The 14,794-nt window shown below is 43.4% G+C and overlaps 1 protein-coding gene across 4 annotated transcripts; it reads right to left on the reverse strand.

Moving 5' to 3' along the window:
* Nucleotides 1-1,927: 1,927 nt before the first annotated feature.
* atp6v0a1a (ATPase H+ transporting V0 subunit a1a) lies at nucleotides 1,928-14,439 on the reverse strand. 4 transcript variants are annotated; one of them, XM_034539098.1, is made up of 22 exons: nucleotides 14,085-14,195; nucleotides 12,764-12,936; nucleotides 12,109-12,187; nucleotides 11,870-11,967; nucleotides 11,661-11,789; nucleotides 10,872-10,954; nucleotides 10,150-10,276; nucleotides 9,975-10,057; nucleotides 9,792-9,885; nucleotides 8,158-8,370; nucleotides 7,430-7,580; nucleotides 7,067-7,206; nucleotides 6,737-6,903; nucleotides 6,542-6,632; nucleotides 6,172-6,290; nucleotides 5,853-6,069; nucleotides 5,637-5,744; nucleotides 5,430-5,537; nucleotides 4,914-4,931; nucleotides 4,333-4,450; nucleotides 3,984-4,155; nucleotides 1,976-2,821 (listed from the first exon to the last, which is right to left on the reverse strand). In XM_034539098.1, exons 2-22 carry the CDS (start codon nucleotides 12,878-12,880, stop codon nucleotides 2,728-2,730), a joined length of 2,526 nt encoding a protein of 841 aa, XP_034394989.1. In that variant the 5' UTR covers nucleotides 12,881-12,936; nucleotides 14,085-14,195; the 3' UTR covers nucleotides 1,976-2,727. The 4 variants fall into 4 exon arrangements, with proteins under 4 accessions (XP_034394990.1, XP_034394991.1, XP_034394989.1 ...); XM_034539097.1 differs by having other exon boundaries at nucleotides 2,379-2,821; nucleotides 4,914-4,958; nucleotides 14,085-14,202; XM_034539099.1 differs by lacking the exon at nucleotides 4,914-4,931 and having other exon boundaries at nucleotides 1,928-2,821; nucleotides 14,085-14,439.
* Between the last annotated feature and the right edge of the window lie 355 nt (nucleotides 14,440-14,794).

Below are 14,794 nucleotides of genomic sequence, written 5' to 3' on the forward strand. Positions count from 1 at the left end.
CTTGGGCTGTTATGAAAGCTTGCTCTCACCCCTGGTTATACACGACACGCTGGGAAATATCTAATGAAAGAAGCTTGTCCCAAAAGATACAGTTAGATGCCTAAAGAGTTTTATTATTACTTTAGGTTGTTGTGGCTAATAGCCACCGACCCCCTCGAAAAAATGCGAGATAGAGAACATGATGTTCCTCATCCCAGAGTGACTCAAGGTTTTAATAGTGAGGTCTCCCAACACGCCTTTAGAGATGCTGATTTGGACCTCAAGAAAAACATTCTTTTATATGCAACACTTCTATTTTTTCATATGCAGAATCCCAGTGGGGAAAGATAATTTCCATTTATTTTACTTAAATATGAGACTTAAAAATATATACTGTATATATTTTACTAATATATATATATATATATTGTATGTATTTATATTTTAGTCTCATATTTAAGTAAAGTAAATCGAAATTATCTTTCAAATATATATATATATATATTTGCCACTGCATTTTTAGTGCCACATTTGATATGTGATTACTTTAGTTACTTTGCAGATTCATAATACAGAATATAATCAACAAATACATTATGTATTAAAATAGGTTAAGATAATGGGGTGGGGTGACAGAGCCTTCTCCATATCTGCCCCCTCCCTCTGGAACTCTCTCCCCAAACTCATCCGAGACTGCACTGATCTTTCCTCATTCAAATCGCAAATCAAAACCCACCTGTTCAGAACTGCTTTTAATGTGTGATTGTTTGTTTTCTTTTGTTTTCTTTCTTATCAGGGTCCGAGCGACTCAAAAGTCCCTATTTATTTGTTTTATTTGTTTTACCTGTATTTTAGCTATTCTTATTTATTTATTTTTAGCTTTTAGGATGTTTTAATTATGTGAAGTGTCTTTGAGTATTATGAAAAGCGCTATATAAATTAAATGCATTATTATTATTATTATAATACTTTATTGACATGCTGGCCAAGCTACCAAGCAGACTATAAAGCAAAGACAAGTAGCTCCACCTTTATTAGCAGCAACACTAAAGTGACTATTACTAATTATAATCCAATAATAGAACATATATATAACATTTACTTTTGGAAGTTTGAGTGGGTGTTTATTTTGATGCCAGTTGTTTTGTACTTTTACTTGTATTTAAGTATTTTGCAGTGTGGTATTGCTACTTTTACTTAGAGTACTTCTTTCACCACTACTAAATACGAATGTGTAAAATGGTTTCAAGCTGAAAGTAGTGAAGTTTCCTGCTGCTTTTTGACAAACCTGAGAAAAGTCAACCCTTTCAACGTGGGTGGAGACACAAGTGGGTTCTTCTGTTTGGACTCATTAGAACAGGATTGCCTGCAGACGGCTAGACGGAACAAATCCAGTCTATAAAACAATGATAAGCGACATGTTAAAGAAAAGGCCCGTTGTGCACAAAAGACAAAACTGTAAATCTACTTTCAAGTGCCCTTATGGGTCATTTCCTTTTCCCCTGCCAAATAAATGGCCAGGATCATATTTCAGGCACAAAGTTCAGCGGGTAATCAAGATATATTCATCCGCCACAGACTATTGTAAGTGCTTTTATTACAACTTCTAATGTACAGGGAGGGAAACACAACAGTTAGTTCTCATGGGCCACTGCAGAGCCTGTTCAAGAGCACCACCAAGAGGAGGGACGACACATTTAAATCCTACTGTCCCTGAAGCAACCATGTAGGGAGACGGGCTGGATTGAAACCGAAGATATGTTGCTGGACATTGAGGTACTACATTTATCTGCACTTCTTTTGTGTGTGTGTGGAAAAAATAAAAAAAGAATATATATATATATATTTTTTTTCTTCTTTTTATTACTTACACTTTAGTGTAGTATAAGTAAAGGTTCGAATACCACCATGGTTGCAGATTGATCAGAGAAAGGACATAACAACGTACTCAAGCACTTTCCAATTTATTGAATAAATGTGGGTGGGAAATGATTGATGATTTAGTTTTATTTGAACGTGCCTGCTGTTTTTAATCCGATCAAAGTGCAACAATTACATTTAAAACGTTACTGTAAGTGAAAATCAGCACACTGTCGCTACAGATCCCCCTTCATTCTCTCCATGAAAGATTTACAGAGAACACGTCACCTAACACAAAAAGGGCATTTATGGCAATGTTAGCGCAGGATTAAATATCAGTACTTCACCTTTAAAGCACTGACCTGATGTAAGTTTAATTGTATTCCCTTTGGACCTTTATAGCTCAGTGTGTGAGGTGAAGAAAGAGAGAGAGAGAGAGAGACAACGTGGCGAGGACAGACAGGAAAGCTGTAAACACTAAAGTGACAGACACTTCTGTCACTTTACTCTGAAATCAACATAATCAGTCAAGACCACTTGCACAAAACACCTCATTTATGATGGAACTGCTACACTGCCACCAAAGACGGAAAGAAAAATACAGACTTTATAAAGGAAAGATTTGTATAAATAATATTAAATTACTACTAAATACAACACAGGTGAACACAAAATGACTTCACTAAGACACATAACATATTACAGAATAGCTAGTTTTCTGAGGAATGAATTAACGAACAGTAATTTGTGAGTAGATAGAAAAGATATGGCAGTCTGACAGGTGATCTCATGGAAACTGCATCTAACAAACACACAAATCTCTATTCAACACCACGCAGATTCTCAAGAGATGAGTGACATCAATTAAAGAAGAGGAGTGCTCCCATCTTATTCCTCAAAATTCCCATCCAGGATGCTTTCGAAGGTAAAGGGGAGGAACTTGAAGCCCTGGCCCACGTAAAACTTGTTTTGGAACTCCACCCTGTAAAGAAAAATACATTTTAAAAAAAGGTCCAATCAAAAGCAACACAATGACCAGGAAGCCTCTCACACGACAACATGTGCACAAAGTGGTGATGGGGGTCCAGTTGGGTAATGCTGAGGGGCGCAGTCCTGGTGTGTGATTGCTCACCTGTCTAGAATCTATTTACAGCCATGACACACACGGCAAATATTTTGACTGGTGCAGCTTCCCTGTATTCAAAACTGGACCTTCTCGTCCCTGAAGGCCATTCAGTGAAGGCTGAGTCACCCCGCATTCCTGTGCAAAGCATAATTATAGAGAAGAGCGGCCGTAACACCGGCACGCTCTGGAAATGTGCGAGCGGACTATAAAGCCAACGTGACATCCAGCGAAGCCGAATAAAGATACTACCGAGGGGACAACAAAGGCTCATTTGTGCCTGAGCAAAGAGTCAGATGGTTTGGCACGTACACGTAGAAAAGAAATGGGAAGCACAACACTGGCCGCAGGCAGATGTGTTCCAGGCCACAGGCCAGGAAGGAGAGCGAGCCACGGGAAACTACAATTTGTAGTGCGACTTATAATTGGGACACACCCTTGTTGACTGGTGGTCACACTGTGGCACTGGTGGAGCAGCTGGGCCAACTAGAGGTTAAAACACCAAGCTCGTCTGGTTATAAGTTTTTGTAAATGTCTCAACTGCGTAACTATCTAAAGTAAACATGGGAGCATGCTGTATGGATCCTCTGAATATGGTGTTTAGCTGATATTTACATTTTCCATGTAGAATGTCTGATAATGTTGGTCAACTAATTGATAAATGAATTCCTCTCTCCGAGACCACTTTTACAATCAGGACACGTGTTCAACTTGATTTACTTAATTGGACCATTTCCTAAATAAATGGTTGTCATCTACACTGGATTAACATGTGAAGTACCAACTGTGACCCTTGAACTATTTGCGTTTCAATTGTCATGCAGAGAAGAAGCAGCTTCTTTGGCCGTTTCTGTTCACCTCCAGATGGCGCTCTCGCGCTGTACTTTACAGTGCCCACGGTCATTTGGCATTCGTAAAGTCCTCTTTTAAAATGCCAAATCCAGTGCGCAGGGACTTGTTTCAGATTAAATGCTCATTTGACCAAAATGAAGAGAGAGAAACAAACAAAACAATGACCTACCAGTGCAGACGCAGCGCATGCAAGAAGGCTGACAAGCCCTCCATTAGGAGAAGAATGGCAACTGTGAGAACAGCAAAGAAGACAAACGTGAAGGTCAGCATGATGAAACCTCCGAAGCCGACGGTCGAAAGGCCAATGTGCATCACCATGCTCCACAGCACTTCTGACAACTCTGTGTGGGACACAGAGAGCACACAGATGTCAGCGCGGTGATGAACTCTAACAAACGTACGTACACACATATATATTTATACACACACACACACACACACACACACACACACACAAACACTGTGTAAATCTGTACTCAAACCTCAACATTGAAAAGGGAGGAAGGGTTTTGCCTTACGTGCGTGAGCCAGACTGAGGGCCCAAAGCCTCAGATAGGAGGCCGTGTTGGAGATGCAGCCCAGGCAGAACTCTATGGTGTGGATCGCCTGATGAACCGCCACATCCCCAAAGTTAAACTGTGGGATAGATACGGAACATCAAAAACAATTTCGAGGGAACAACATCTCTACAACGGGTCCTGCGAGCCACACAGGAGGAGTCTGCTTCATTGATCATTCGGGGGAAATGAGAGGAAAAGCTATTTGCCACCGTCGGAGAGCAAAGCCTCTTAAATTAGAAGAGACACCGTCGTCGCAGGACCCTGTGGACCCAAAGTATCAGCTGCACCCACTGACCCCCCCATGCATATCACCAAGACTGGAAGGAAACACTTTGGGGAATCACTGCAACCCACGTGTCAACAAGTGACTCCTGGAACACACTGACTAACACCTGCCGGCACACACAGACGCAGCTAAGAGCAGCAGGCAATGGTCGACCACATACGTGGACAACGAAGCGAGGGGCAAAAGAGACACGACTGCTAGACATGCACTTTGACGGGGAGGGGATAGGGTTGCAGATGAGCTCCTGTCCTACCTCTTCCTCCTCGCAGGCCTTGACAGCAGGTGACAAAAGGCATTGCTTGGTTATCGACAGCGTACACACAGATCGACAGACAGACGGACACACATCAGTGCAACAGAAACAAAAGTAACAGGAGAATTTGGTTACTCACTTAAAAATAAAATAAAAAGGAGAGTGAACTTTTCAGGATGACAACACATGAGCTTTTTAGAATTAAACCAGAGAGGTCTACAGAAACACAACACACAATTCAGACACACAAAACTGTTGACTGGTAGCGTTAAAACTCTTCAGGATTTACAACCCAACTGGTCGGATTTTCACAAAAAATGTACTTAGTCAGAATATTAAAAAACACAAAAGTGGCAGAAATAAACTTTTTAAAATGTAATCTCTCAATAGCATTGCTTCATCCATAATTGAATTTGAAGTGGAAACATGAGGCGTCGGTTTCCGTTCCCAACTGAGGCTGAGCGACTGAATTATGCAAACGGTGAGAGGAGATATGAGGATGGAAAACAGTGTTACCTCCGGCTCCTCATCAGAGTGCTGTGAGAGCTGGTCATGCTGGATGATTTGAGCCTCATCCTCAGTGGGCCCGTTGCCCACCCTGATCCCTCCAAAGTTTTCTGTCCCCTGACACAGAAGATGAGGTGAGAAAACTACATTAAACAAAAAAGGGATTATAATTGAGGATAATGTGTTATTTCAGGTCATACCACTGATCCCCCGTACCAGGTTTTTTCGCCACAAATACTGTCGCCGCAGAACCAGAGTTTTCACTATTAACATACAGGGAATACAAGCCAAGGCGATTACCACCAAGAGTGATTGTACGACCATCTACACGGACAGGAGAGAAAGAAAAACAGGACATGGTGACAATTGACTTGCCGTGGTTCATTTTCAAGACAAAAGGATGGATGGATGTGACCAACAAGTGTGTCTGACCTGTCCTCTGTAGAGAGGTTGGTTAGTGGGGTCGTTGTATTTGAAGAGGAACATGTTAATGAAGGCAATGAGGAGACTGGGAGCGTCCTTGGATATGCTCGCGTTGTACGCGACCCACTTATAGAAGATCAGAATGACGAGGTAGCCAAACAGACTGGCCATGAAGACGATCTCTGGGAGGAATCCCAAGTAGATATTCAGCGGCTTCTTGAAATACCTGCGGAGAACCACAAAGCAAACACATGTTTTGCATAATTGCCAGTGGCGACAAAGAAATACAAGAGTTCGAAGCATAAATGTTGGGACGAAAAAGTCTCACAGGTAGTTGAAGAGCCCGAGAGTGATTCCAAACAGCATGTGGATGACTCCCAGGATGACGGACATCTTCATCTTAAACGAGTTCAGGAACGTCAGCTTGTTGGTGGCAAGGCTCCATAACTGACAGACAAATTGGTCAATGATCAATATTTTCCATTGGGAGTGGCTTTTTTTCCTCTCCACTTTCTCCTTAAAACAAAATCCAATGACTTAAACAGTTCAATGCGAGTACCATTATTTGTTGTAGGTGTCAGCAACAAGCAATCATTGATGATTTATTTCTTAACTGATACATACTCATTTGCCAAGACACGGCTGGAAAGCATAACAAGTAACAACAACCGACAGATTACAAAAAGAAAGATATTCACCGGATCGATGCCGATGGGGTACGGCCCTGTGAAGACTCCATTGATTGCCGGGTCCAACTGCAAATCCTTGTTGCCTCGCAGTGTGTCAAACCTGACCAGGATGAGAGCACCGATCACTTTTGAGTCCAGATCACTGCGCGCCTACAGCAGCCACTGGGTTACAGCTCGAGTCAGAGATTTGCCAACGACACTTACGTCCAGTTGGCCCCCAGCCGAGAGTCGAACATGGGCCTGACGCTCCAGCCAGAGCCGAACACGTTGATGGACTTGGAGAAGCACTCGTTGTAGATGGTCCCAGTGTACATGGAGAAGAGTCCCATCAGCAGGATGATGTAGCGCCCCGCAAACAGCATGCTGAATATCTGCCACAAAAAGCATCAACGAGAGAGAGAGAAGTGGGTTTCCAAAAAACAAGAACGGCTGCATCCCTGCAATTATGAACATAAATCCACAGGAGCTCTGTACAGCTGGATGTCCAGTAAGGAAGGTGTGGGGCTGATGGGATGGCCATGGTGGGATCCATACCTCATTGTCGGGCTTCTGGGCCATCAGCCTGCTCTCTCTCAACACAAGGTACAGGGCCACACAGGTCATGAGCGTCCCGTGGCCCATGTCACCAAACATGACCGCAAATAGGAAGGGGAAGGTGATGATGGTGTATGGCGCTGGAGACAAGGAGGTAAGGAGGCAGGCATCACATGAGGGGAGGGCAGTGCGGCAGGTGAAACACAATAAACCTCAGGCAGCTGGGTGAACAGGTTTAATACAAGTGGTTCAACTGCCTTAACTGATGAGCACGACAACACTGATATGCAATGACAGACGGAGGTCCGAGGTTTAGGGACGCACAGATAAAAAAAAAAAAGAGGTGTGACACACGCTCTTTACCTGGGTTGATCTCACGGTAGTTGCCAATCCCATAGGCGTCCACAATGTTCTGGAAGCCTGAGGTGAACTTGTTGGTCTTGTTATAGGTGGGTGGGGTCTGCTTACACTGCATCCGATTGAGGATGGAAGGCACAGTGGAGTCGCTCTTCTCCTAAAGCGTCATGAAACACTCGCTTTGAATAGTTCTCTTTTTATCCACCGGAACTTTCAGCACAATGCGTCGAGCATGACGGCCAATAGCGTAACTGCCGAGCAGAGAAAAAGGACACTCTCGCAACCAAAAGAAACGAGTGCAGCAGTGCGATCAGCTGGCTGGCTGACTTGGTTTTTGTAGTTGGAACCGTTTTGCACGGCCTCATTCAACTTTTCATTGCAACTCGTCACCATGATTTGTTGGTTGCATGACTTAAAAAAAGTCGTTTTTAAGAACCATTTAGATCTTGTTTTGCGGAACGTGCATGACCAGTTTGGTTTACACATCTGAATAAATACACCGCAGTGTCACAGTAAACATATTGTATTTGAGTACACACAAAAAGCTTGCGTGTACTCAAGGACTGACAGTTCATAGCTTTGTCTTTCAAACCGGTTACGCTACATTCAATATAGGGCCGGTTAAAGTTTCTACGAATAAGAGGGAGGCCTTGTCTGACCGCGCTGTAAGATCTGAACTAAAACAGACTACATGGGGAATGTCTTCCTTGAACATAAACTGCTCAGTTACTTACCGTCCCCCTGCGCAGAGCAAACTGGATGGAGTCCATGTCAGAGACGGGACACCACACCTCAGCGATCAGACACTTCTGAGTGACGTCGATGTTGCAGAGGTTGAGGGTGTGGTAGACGGCCTTCATCTTCCTCACCTTGATGAACCACACTCTGACCGTCTTGGCGGCAGCTTGCAGGACCCTCTGCCTGTGATCATCGGTCTGGTTCAGCACCTTCGGGAGGGAGACGAGAGTAGAGTTGGTCGTTGGTCCGAATTAAATGATTGGTCTGTAATCGGTCTCATTTTGTTTGTGGTTTTCTGCCTCTCTTTGCCATTTTGAAAATCGATTTTGAATCTCATTGAGAATTTTCTGGAAAGTTCGGTTGGTGGCAAAAATATCAAGACAAATGTCTTCTTTCGGAACCAGAAACACCTTTTCATGCCATTTTGGTGAAGCCTGTGCTTTTCTATGAACGGGTTTGCCATTATTCTCTTCATCAGAAATGACAAACTTATTGGGACACGACCCGCTGCACAACTGTCACTAACATGCCATTGTCATCTGTAAATCCATCCATATGAAGTCACAGCTGTGTGAATTATAATGTCTGTCGGAAAAGGCTGCTAAAATTAGCAGCGTTGAATGGCATATTGCTCGTTATTCATAGACAAGGTTAACATTTACGGGTGGGATTAGTGAGCAGTAAGTCATATGTTAAAAGAGCAACAGGCTGTCAAATCCATTAGGTTTTCCCAAAAGAGATATAGGATATTCCCAGGTATGCGGCTGTATGACTCACATTTAAAACCGAGGCCCATGATCAGCAAATAGCAGGATATCTAAGCTCTGCCCCGCCTGCCTACAGGCACAGTCTGGCCTGCTGTCGACAGGCATACTGGCCCTTCCATAGCGATTGATGTCAGAATAGCTTGACATTCCTCATCCCCACGTAGCGACCAGCAAAAAACACTGCATGTGCAAAAGGGCACCGATTGCATGCGAAGCCGTGAGAGGATATGTGTGCAGGTGTGTGTGTGTGTGTGTGTGATGTACAACACCCATACGGGCGGACATCATAATCATCATCATCATGTGACAAATATACAAGAGGGTTCCATTTGCAAAGCTAAAGGGAGTGGGGAGTCCATGGGGCTTTACCTCGCGCTAGATAACAAGTCGCTGAGGATTCTAATCAACGATGCAGGCACCACAACAACAACGTGACGGAAAGATTCTGCCTGCTGGAGGACATCTCACCAGCATATAAGCAATGTAATGAAAACATGTTTTGTTGCGAGGATGTGATGATTTCTAAAGCCATGCCATACCAAATTTACAATACATAGTATCGGTCAAAAAAAAAAGTGTGACGAGGAGCTCTGGATAACGTGTCTGCCCACATCTTATCGTGTACATGAATTCTGTGAGCAATCACAAAATGTAAGTCTTGTAAACTGGCTTAGAGCCGAGACGCTGAGAATGAACTGTTGCGTCAATGTGTTAGATGCCTTGTGAAATTTCCTCAACTGACACTTTCCAGTGAATTTCTGATCAAATCTTTTGCTGGCGAGGCAGAAATAATAAAATCAAGTGCATTGTTGTCTGTCTTAATGGGTCATCCTTGTGCAGCAGTTTTCCCTGCCAGTTTTTACCATTTGCAAGTCCTCAATACGTGCGTTCACCCCCGCCAGCATCTCTTTCCTCTCCTGGGGTGTTTCTGGACACGGGTACAAGGTCGCTCTGAACCTGAAGACAGAAGAAGAAGCACTTTGAAGGTTCTGCTAGCCAACAACACTTCCTAGAAAAATCGTACTGAATGTTGGCGAGTCACGTACCCCTCACAGATCTTCTTGACTCGATGCTTGAGCTGGTCTCCCTGGAAGAAGATGATGAAGACAGACTTGTGGACCTGGTCGCTCTGTGGAAACATGTCGTTAGGACTTAAAACACTGAAAGCGGCATTAACATCTGACCAACTGCACAAGACGTCGGTACTCAGACGGTACCGACCGTGGCCGGGTCCTCCAGAGGTTCTTCGATGTCCGCCTGCCTCAGGAACACATTTCCTCTGCAAACTCTCCACAGCATCCTCTCAAATGTGGGAATACGTTCCCTGCCAATGACTCCGGCCACAAATCTGTAACGGATAGAAAACTTCTGTCACCGTTGTTGTTGTTGTTGTTGTTGTTGTTGTTGTTGTTGTTGTTGTGGATAAAACATCATGAGCTAGTACTTTTGCAAACAGAAGTGAATTACAGAAAAGTTATAACTCTCAAATGCTAACTGCTATGTCCGTACATAGATCATTTCATATTTTTGTCATTGCTTCTGCTTGAACATCTGGAATGGGCCATTCATGTGAATCATGAGTAACATTAAGCACTTGCTCGACAAAATATAAAATGGAGATTAAAAACCTCTGCCACAAATGCCTTTCAGTGAGAGAAGACATCACGTAGTTTTCCCGGTCGGCCATGTATCGGCTCCATCTTAAGGAACAGCTGATCACAGTGACAACACGGACTGAAATGTCTACACTTACAGAAATGACATTTGTGAATGTGGATTCAAGTGCCCTTTGTGGCCCGACTAAGCCGGGCCGCCTGAGCTGGTGTGCGGGAGGTGATTGTCTCGTTGTTTTAATGACACAGATGGCAGAAGAGCAGAGAATAGAAAACTCAGAGTGACGCTGAACCCTTTTGAATGAGGGAAGAACACAAAAGCAGACTCACCCGAGTCGGAGAGGAGCCATTCGGTGGGGCTCGTTGGGGTCCAAGAGGATGTTTGACTCCTCCAGTAAACTGGGATCCTCCATCTGCACGGGAAATTAATTGTTAGCTCGTATCATTGTTAGAACTGCATTCCCATAAATACATACTGCTGGGAGAAAACATCTCAGACAGTCTTTTTACATGAACGTTGAGATTTGGCCAGGAGGAAGACAAAAAGCCAGGGCCAGTGTTTGTTTTCAGCATCGACAGTGACTTTCTCCGGTTAATGAATAAACATGTCGCTAGGTTTTTCGGCTCAATGATTCACCTCAATTAAATCCCCAAATAACTTGTCAAAGATGACTTCCTGTTGTGTGTCAACACAGCTTTGCATGAGAAGACAATGAAGTGCAACTGATGTTGGGCAGGCGAGGCTTGACCTCGGCCAATTAATACCAATAAAAGAAAACATAGAATTAAATCTGCGTCAAGTATTATACAGTAGTGTACTTACAGCGTGTGACTGGCTAGTGTAAACGGGCAGAGACCATGTGAGTCACTATAAACAATCACGAGTGATACCGCTTATGCCAGATAAAGCAGCAATAAATGAGTCAGTCAGTCAGTGTGTGTGTGTGTGTGCGTGCGTACATTTTGCATCCAAAAGGTGTACTTGGAGGTTTTAGAGGTTATAACCCTAGCGAGTAACAATTATAAAAATAAAAGTCCCAACTTCTCTTCACAGCCACCACAATGTTAGTAAAATGAAAAGAAAAGACCTGAGCACATTGTTTTGCAAGTCAAGCTGACCTCATCAAAAAACTGCTGCGTGCGACGCAGGATGTGCTTGAGCTCCGTCAGCTCCAGGAAGTTCTTCTTTAGGGCTTCTTGGTTGGTGTTTATTTCCTTCAGCTCATTCTCAAGCTTCTCAAATGTGGCCTGTGTTGAGACATACAGAGGGGTCAGCAGAAGGACGCAGAGGGAGCTCCCCAATTAGCTTTAGGAGAGAGAGCAGTCACCTCCAGGTCGATCATGTCCCTTGGGAAAGGGACTTCAGGGTTCTCTCCTGTGTCAACTATTGGGATCTTGGCCTTCCTTACTTCTTTGTCCACAAATCCTGCGAGAAAGAAGTAACAATGATAAAAAGGAAGTGTACAGCGTGGAAATTAAATGAAGAAAAAAATAAATAGAAGGCTTGTTGTGGTGAAGCATTTATTTCCAGCGGCAGCTTTGGCTTAACATTTGTGAGCTGACTTACTCAGTTTGCGATCCATCTCCTCACATCGGCGGACTTCATTGACAAACTTCCGTTGGAACACATTCACGTCAGGATTTAGCTGCAAAACCACCACCACCACCACCCCAAAAAGAAAAAGCATACGTGAGGGTCAAGCACCAGCACATCGAGGTTTACAAAAGACTAGACTCGGAAAAATGTGCCTCAAAAAAAAAAGAATAGGGGCACACACTTACATCAGCAACCTATATCAATTATTAAATGATGTGCTCAAATTCTGCATAATTATTCTTTGACTAACCTATCAATAATATAACCTTTTTAAAAGTCTTTTATAAAAAAATAACTCCTTCTCGACATCATTTGAAAATGTTATCGTTTTTAAAACTGGTGGAGGATGCATAATCTGACAAAATAGTTAAGATGCCAGTGTTGGTGCACAGGCCTCCTCTGTTACAGCTCATCCTAGATACCAGCACAGAGCTTCCCTCGGGGCTCGTCAGCAATGGGCTCTCTCATGTGTGGAATAATGGGGTCGGCCGTGAGCACATGATGAACATGACGCTGATGGCATGCACTTGCACAGCAATGCCACCGATGACTTAAGCAAGACAATGATAGACAGATGACGAGGCAATCGTGATTTCAGAGGACAGCAGCACAACAGTTGACTTACATCACGAAACTGCACCATCCCAATCTCTCCCAGTTCACTGACGCAGCAGTAGGCGGCTTCTGACTGGAGGAAGAGCTGAGCCAGCGTCATCTCTTCACTTCTGAAGAGTTCCCCCATGTTGCTGAAGGACGGGAGTGATCCGCACCCTCAGAATCAAACAGAACCTCTAGAAACTGAACGTCGACATGGGACAATTAGTCGCGCTCAAAAGAGAGACACGAGAAGTTCTACAGTCAACACGTTTCTCCGCGTGACACGCAGGTGTCGAGAATGTGTTAGTTTAGTACAAGTGCGAAAAGCAGACATGTGACAAAAAGAGAATGTTTAAAAAAAAAAAAAAAAGGGCTTGCCCTCGTGCTGATCTCATGAGAGGTGAAGGAATGTTGTTCTCTCTGCACCATTGCAATTAAGGAGGGCTTTGACGTGACATATCATTGGATACTGTATATAATTACAAATTGCGAATGCAAATTGAAGATTAACAGTCAATCCCGTTAGAATGTCGTTTCTGTAACATTTACCATTAAACACCTAAAGGAGGTGACCGATTGAACATCAGAGCTCCATCCTGTAAAGCGACCACACGGGTCTTATCTGTGGATTACAGGCAGCATGTGACCAGAAGCTCTGCTAAGCCTCTCGCTGCTTCCACGCACAGCACACTAATTTATTAGGGTTTAGCGTTCACACAGAGAACACCAGGAAACCTGATCTATTAAACCGACCGATCAGTAGTTGAGACTATTCATGTCCGTCTCATCGGAGAACAATTAAGTATCTGACCTTTTAATAAAAGTAGCTTCGTATAGTTCCCCGAACAACGTCGCTGCATCCTCGCCTGTCAACGCCGACGTCAGGTGACAGTTAATGGATAAACCGAATGAGCGCGACGCTGTTCCAACAAACTATAAACACGCACAATTCAATAACGTAGCGTAGCCACGCAGTAGCGTTAGTTGCGTTAATTAGCGCGAGCGTGGACGTCGCGTAACGTTAGCAGCAACAAGTTGACGGTTGCTAGTCAGATTAGCGAGCGTTAGTTAAGGGGGCGACTTTATTGTTCAGGACACTCCGACATTATACAACAGATAACCAACAGCTGTAGGGTTAATATATATATATATATATGTATTCTGACATCATGTGGTTGGGTAACGTTACCTCAATTACGTTACAGGTAACTAACCTCCTAGTTTAGAGTGTGTGTGGCAAAGGGAGCTAACGCTAACTTAGCGCACCTGTTGCTCAGTATTGGACTGAGCCCACAATAATAACAAAAGTAATTTATCTGCCGTATGTAAAGAAACAACAGTGTCCTTACTGTTAAAGTGGAGCTTCAGTCTCTCTCCTCCCTGGTTTCCTTCCTGGTTTCCTAGGCTGTTTGTTGTGGGCTGGTTCGCCTCTTCACAGCTGACAGCTCCTCCTCCTCTTCTTCTACTTCATCTTTGAGGTTTCACAACCGTTGACGTCCTCGGCGCTTCGCTACTGCCTCCTAGTGGAGGTAGCATCCCCCGAGGTGTGGAGGATATTTCATGTTTAGACTATTATAATTTCATCCATCCATCCATCCATTTTCAATACCGCTTATCCTCATTAGGGTCGCGGGGGCGCTGGAGCCTATCCCAGCTGACATAGGGCGAAGGCAGGGGACACCCTGGACAGGCCGCCAGTCCATCGAGGGCACATGTAGGGACATACAACCATTCACTCTCACATTCACACCTATGGGCAATTTAGAGATTATAATTTCAATACTATAATAATCATAATTAAACCTGAAACGAAAAATAAAAGATGAAATTGAAAATGGGAATATGTTTATATGTATGTATTTATTTATATATATATATATATATATATATATATATATATATATATATATATATATATATATTTTTTTTTTTTTTTTTTTTTTTTTTTCATTGCACTTTTGTTTGACATTTGGCAATTTAAATTTCGTCTTAGCATTTGCTATTTGGCTACGGCTAGGGCGCATAGGAAACTAATGGACAGCAGGGGGCGTTAGCATAG

Source organism: Cyclopterus lumpus, chromosome 8 (genome assembly GCF_009769545.1).
Source record: "Cyclopterus lumpus isolate fCycLum1 chromosome 8, fCycLum1.pri, whole genome shotgun sequence".
NCBI classification, from domain to species: domain Eukaryota; kingdom Metazoa; phylum Chordata; class Actinopteri; order Perciformes; family Cyclopteridae; genus Cyclopterus; species Cyclopterus lumpus.

Excerpts from the sequence above, each read along its gene's own strand:
- atp6v0a1a (XM_034539100.1), bottom strand. The coding sequence starts at position 12,880 with ATGGGGGAACTCTTCAGAAGTGAAGAGATGACGCTGGCTCAGCTCTTC. Across the intron at positions 11,968-12,108 it reads GGAGATGGATCGCAAACTGA|GATTTGTGGACAAAGAAGTA; the intron begins GTAAGTCAGCTC and ends TCTTTCTCGCAG. Across the intron at positions 10,955-11,660 it reads CGCAGCAGTTTTTTGATGAG|ATGGAGGATCCCAGTTTACT; the intron begins GTCAGCTTGACT and ends TTTCCCGTGCAG.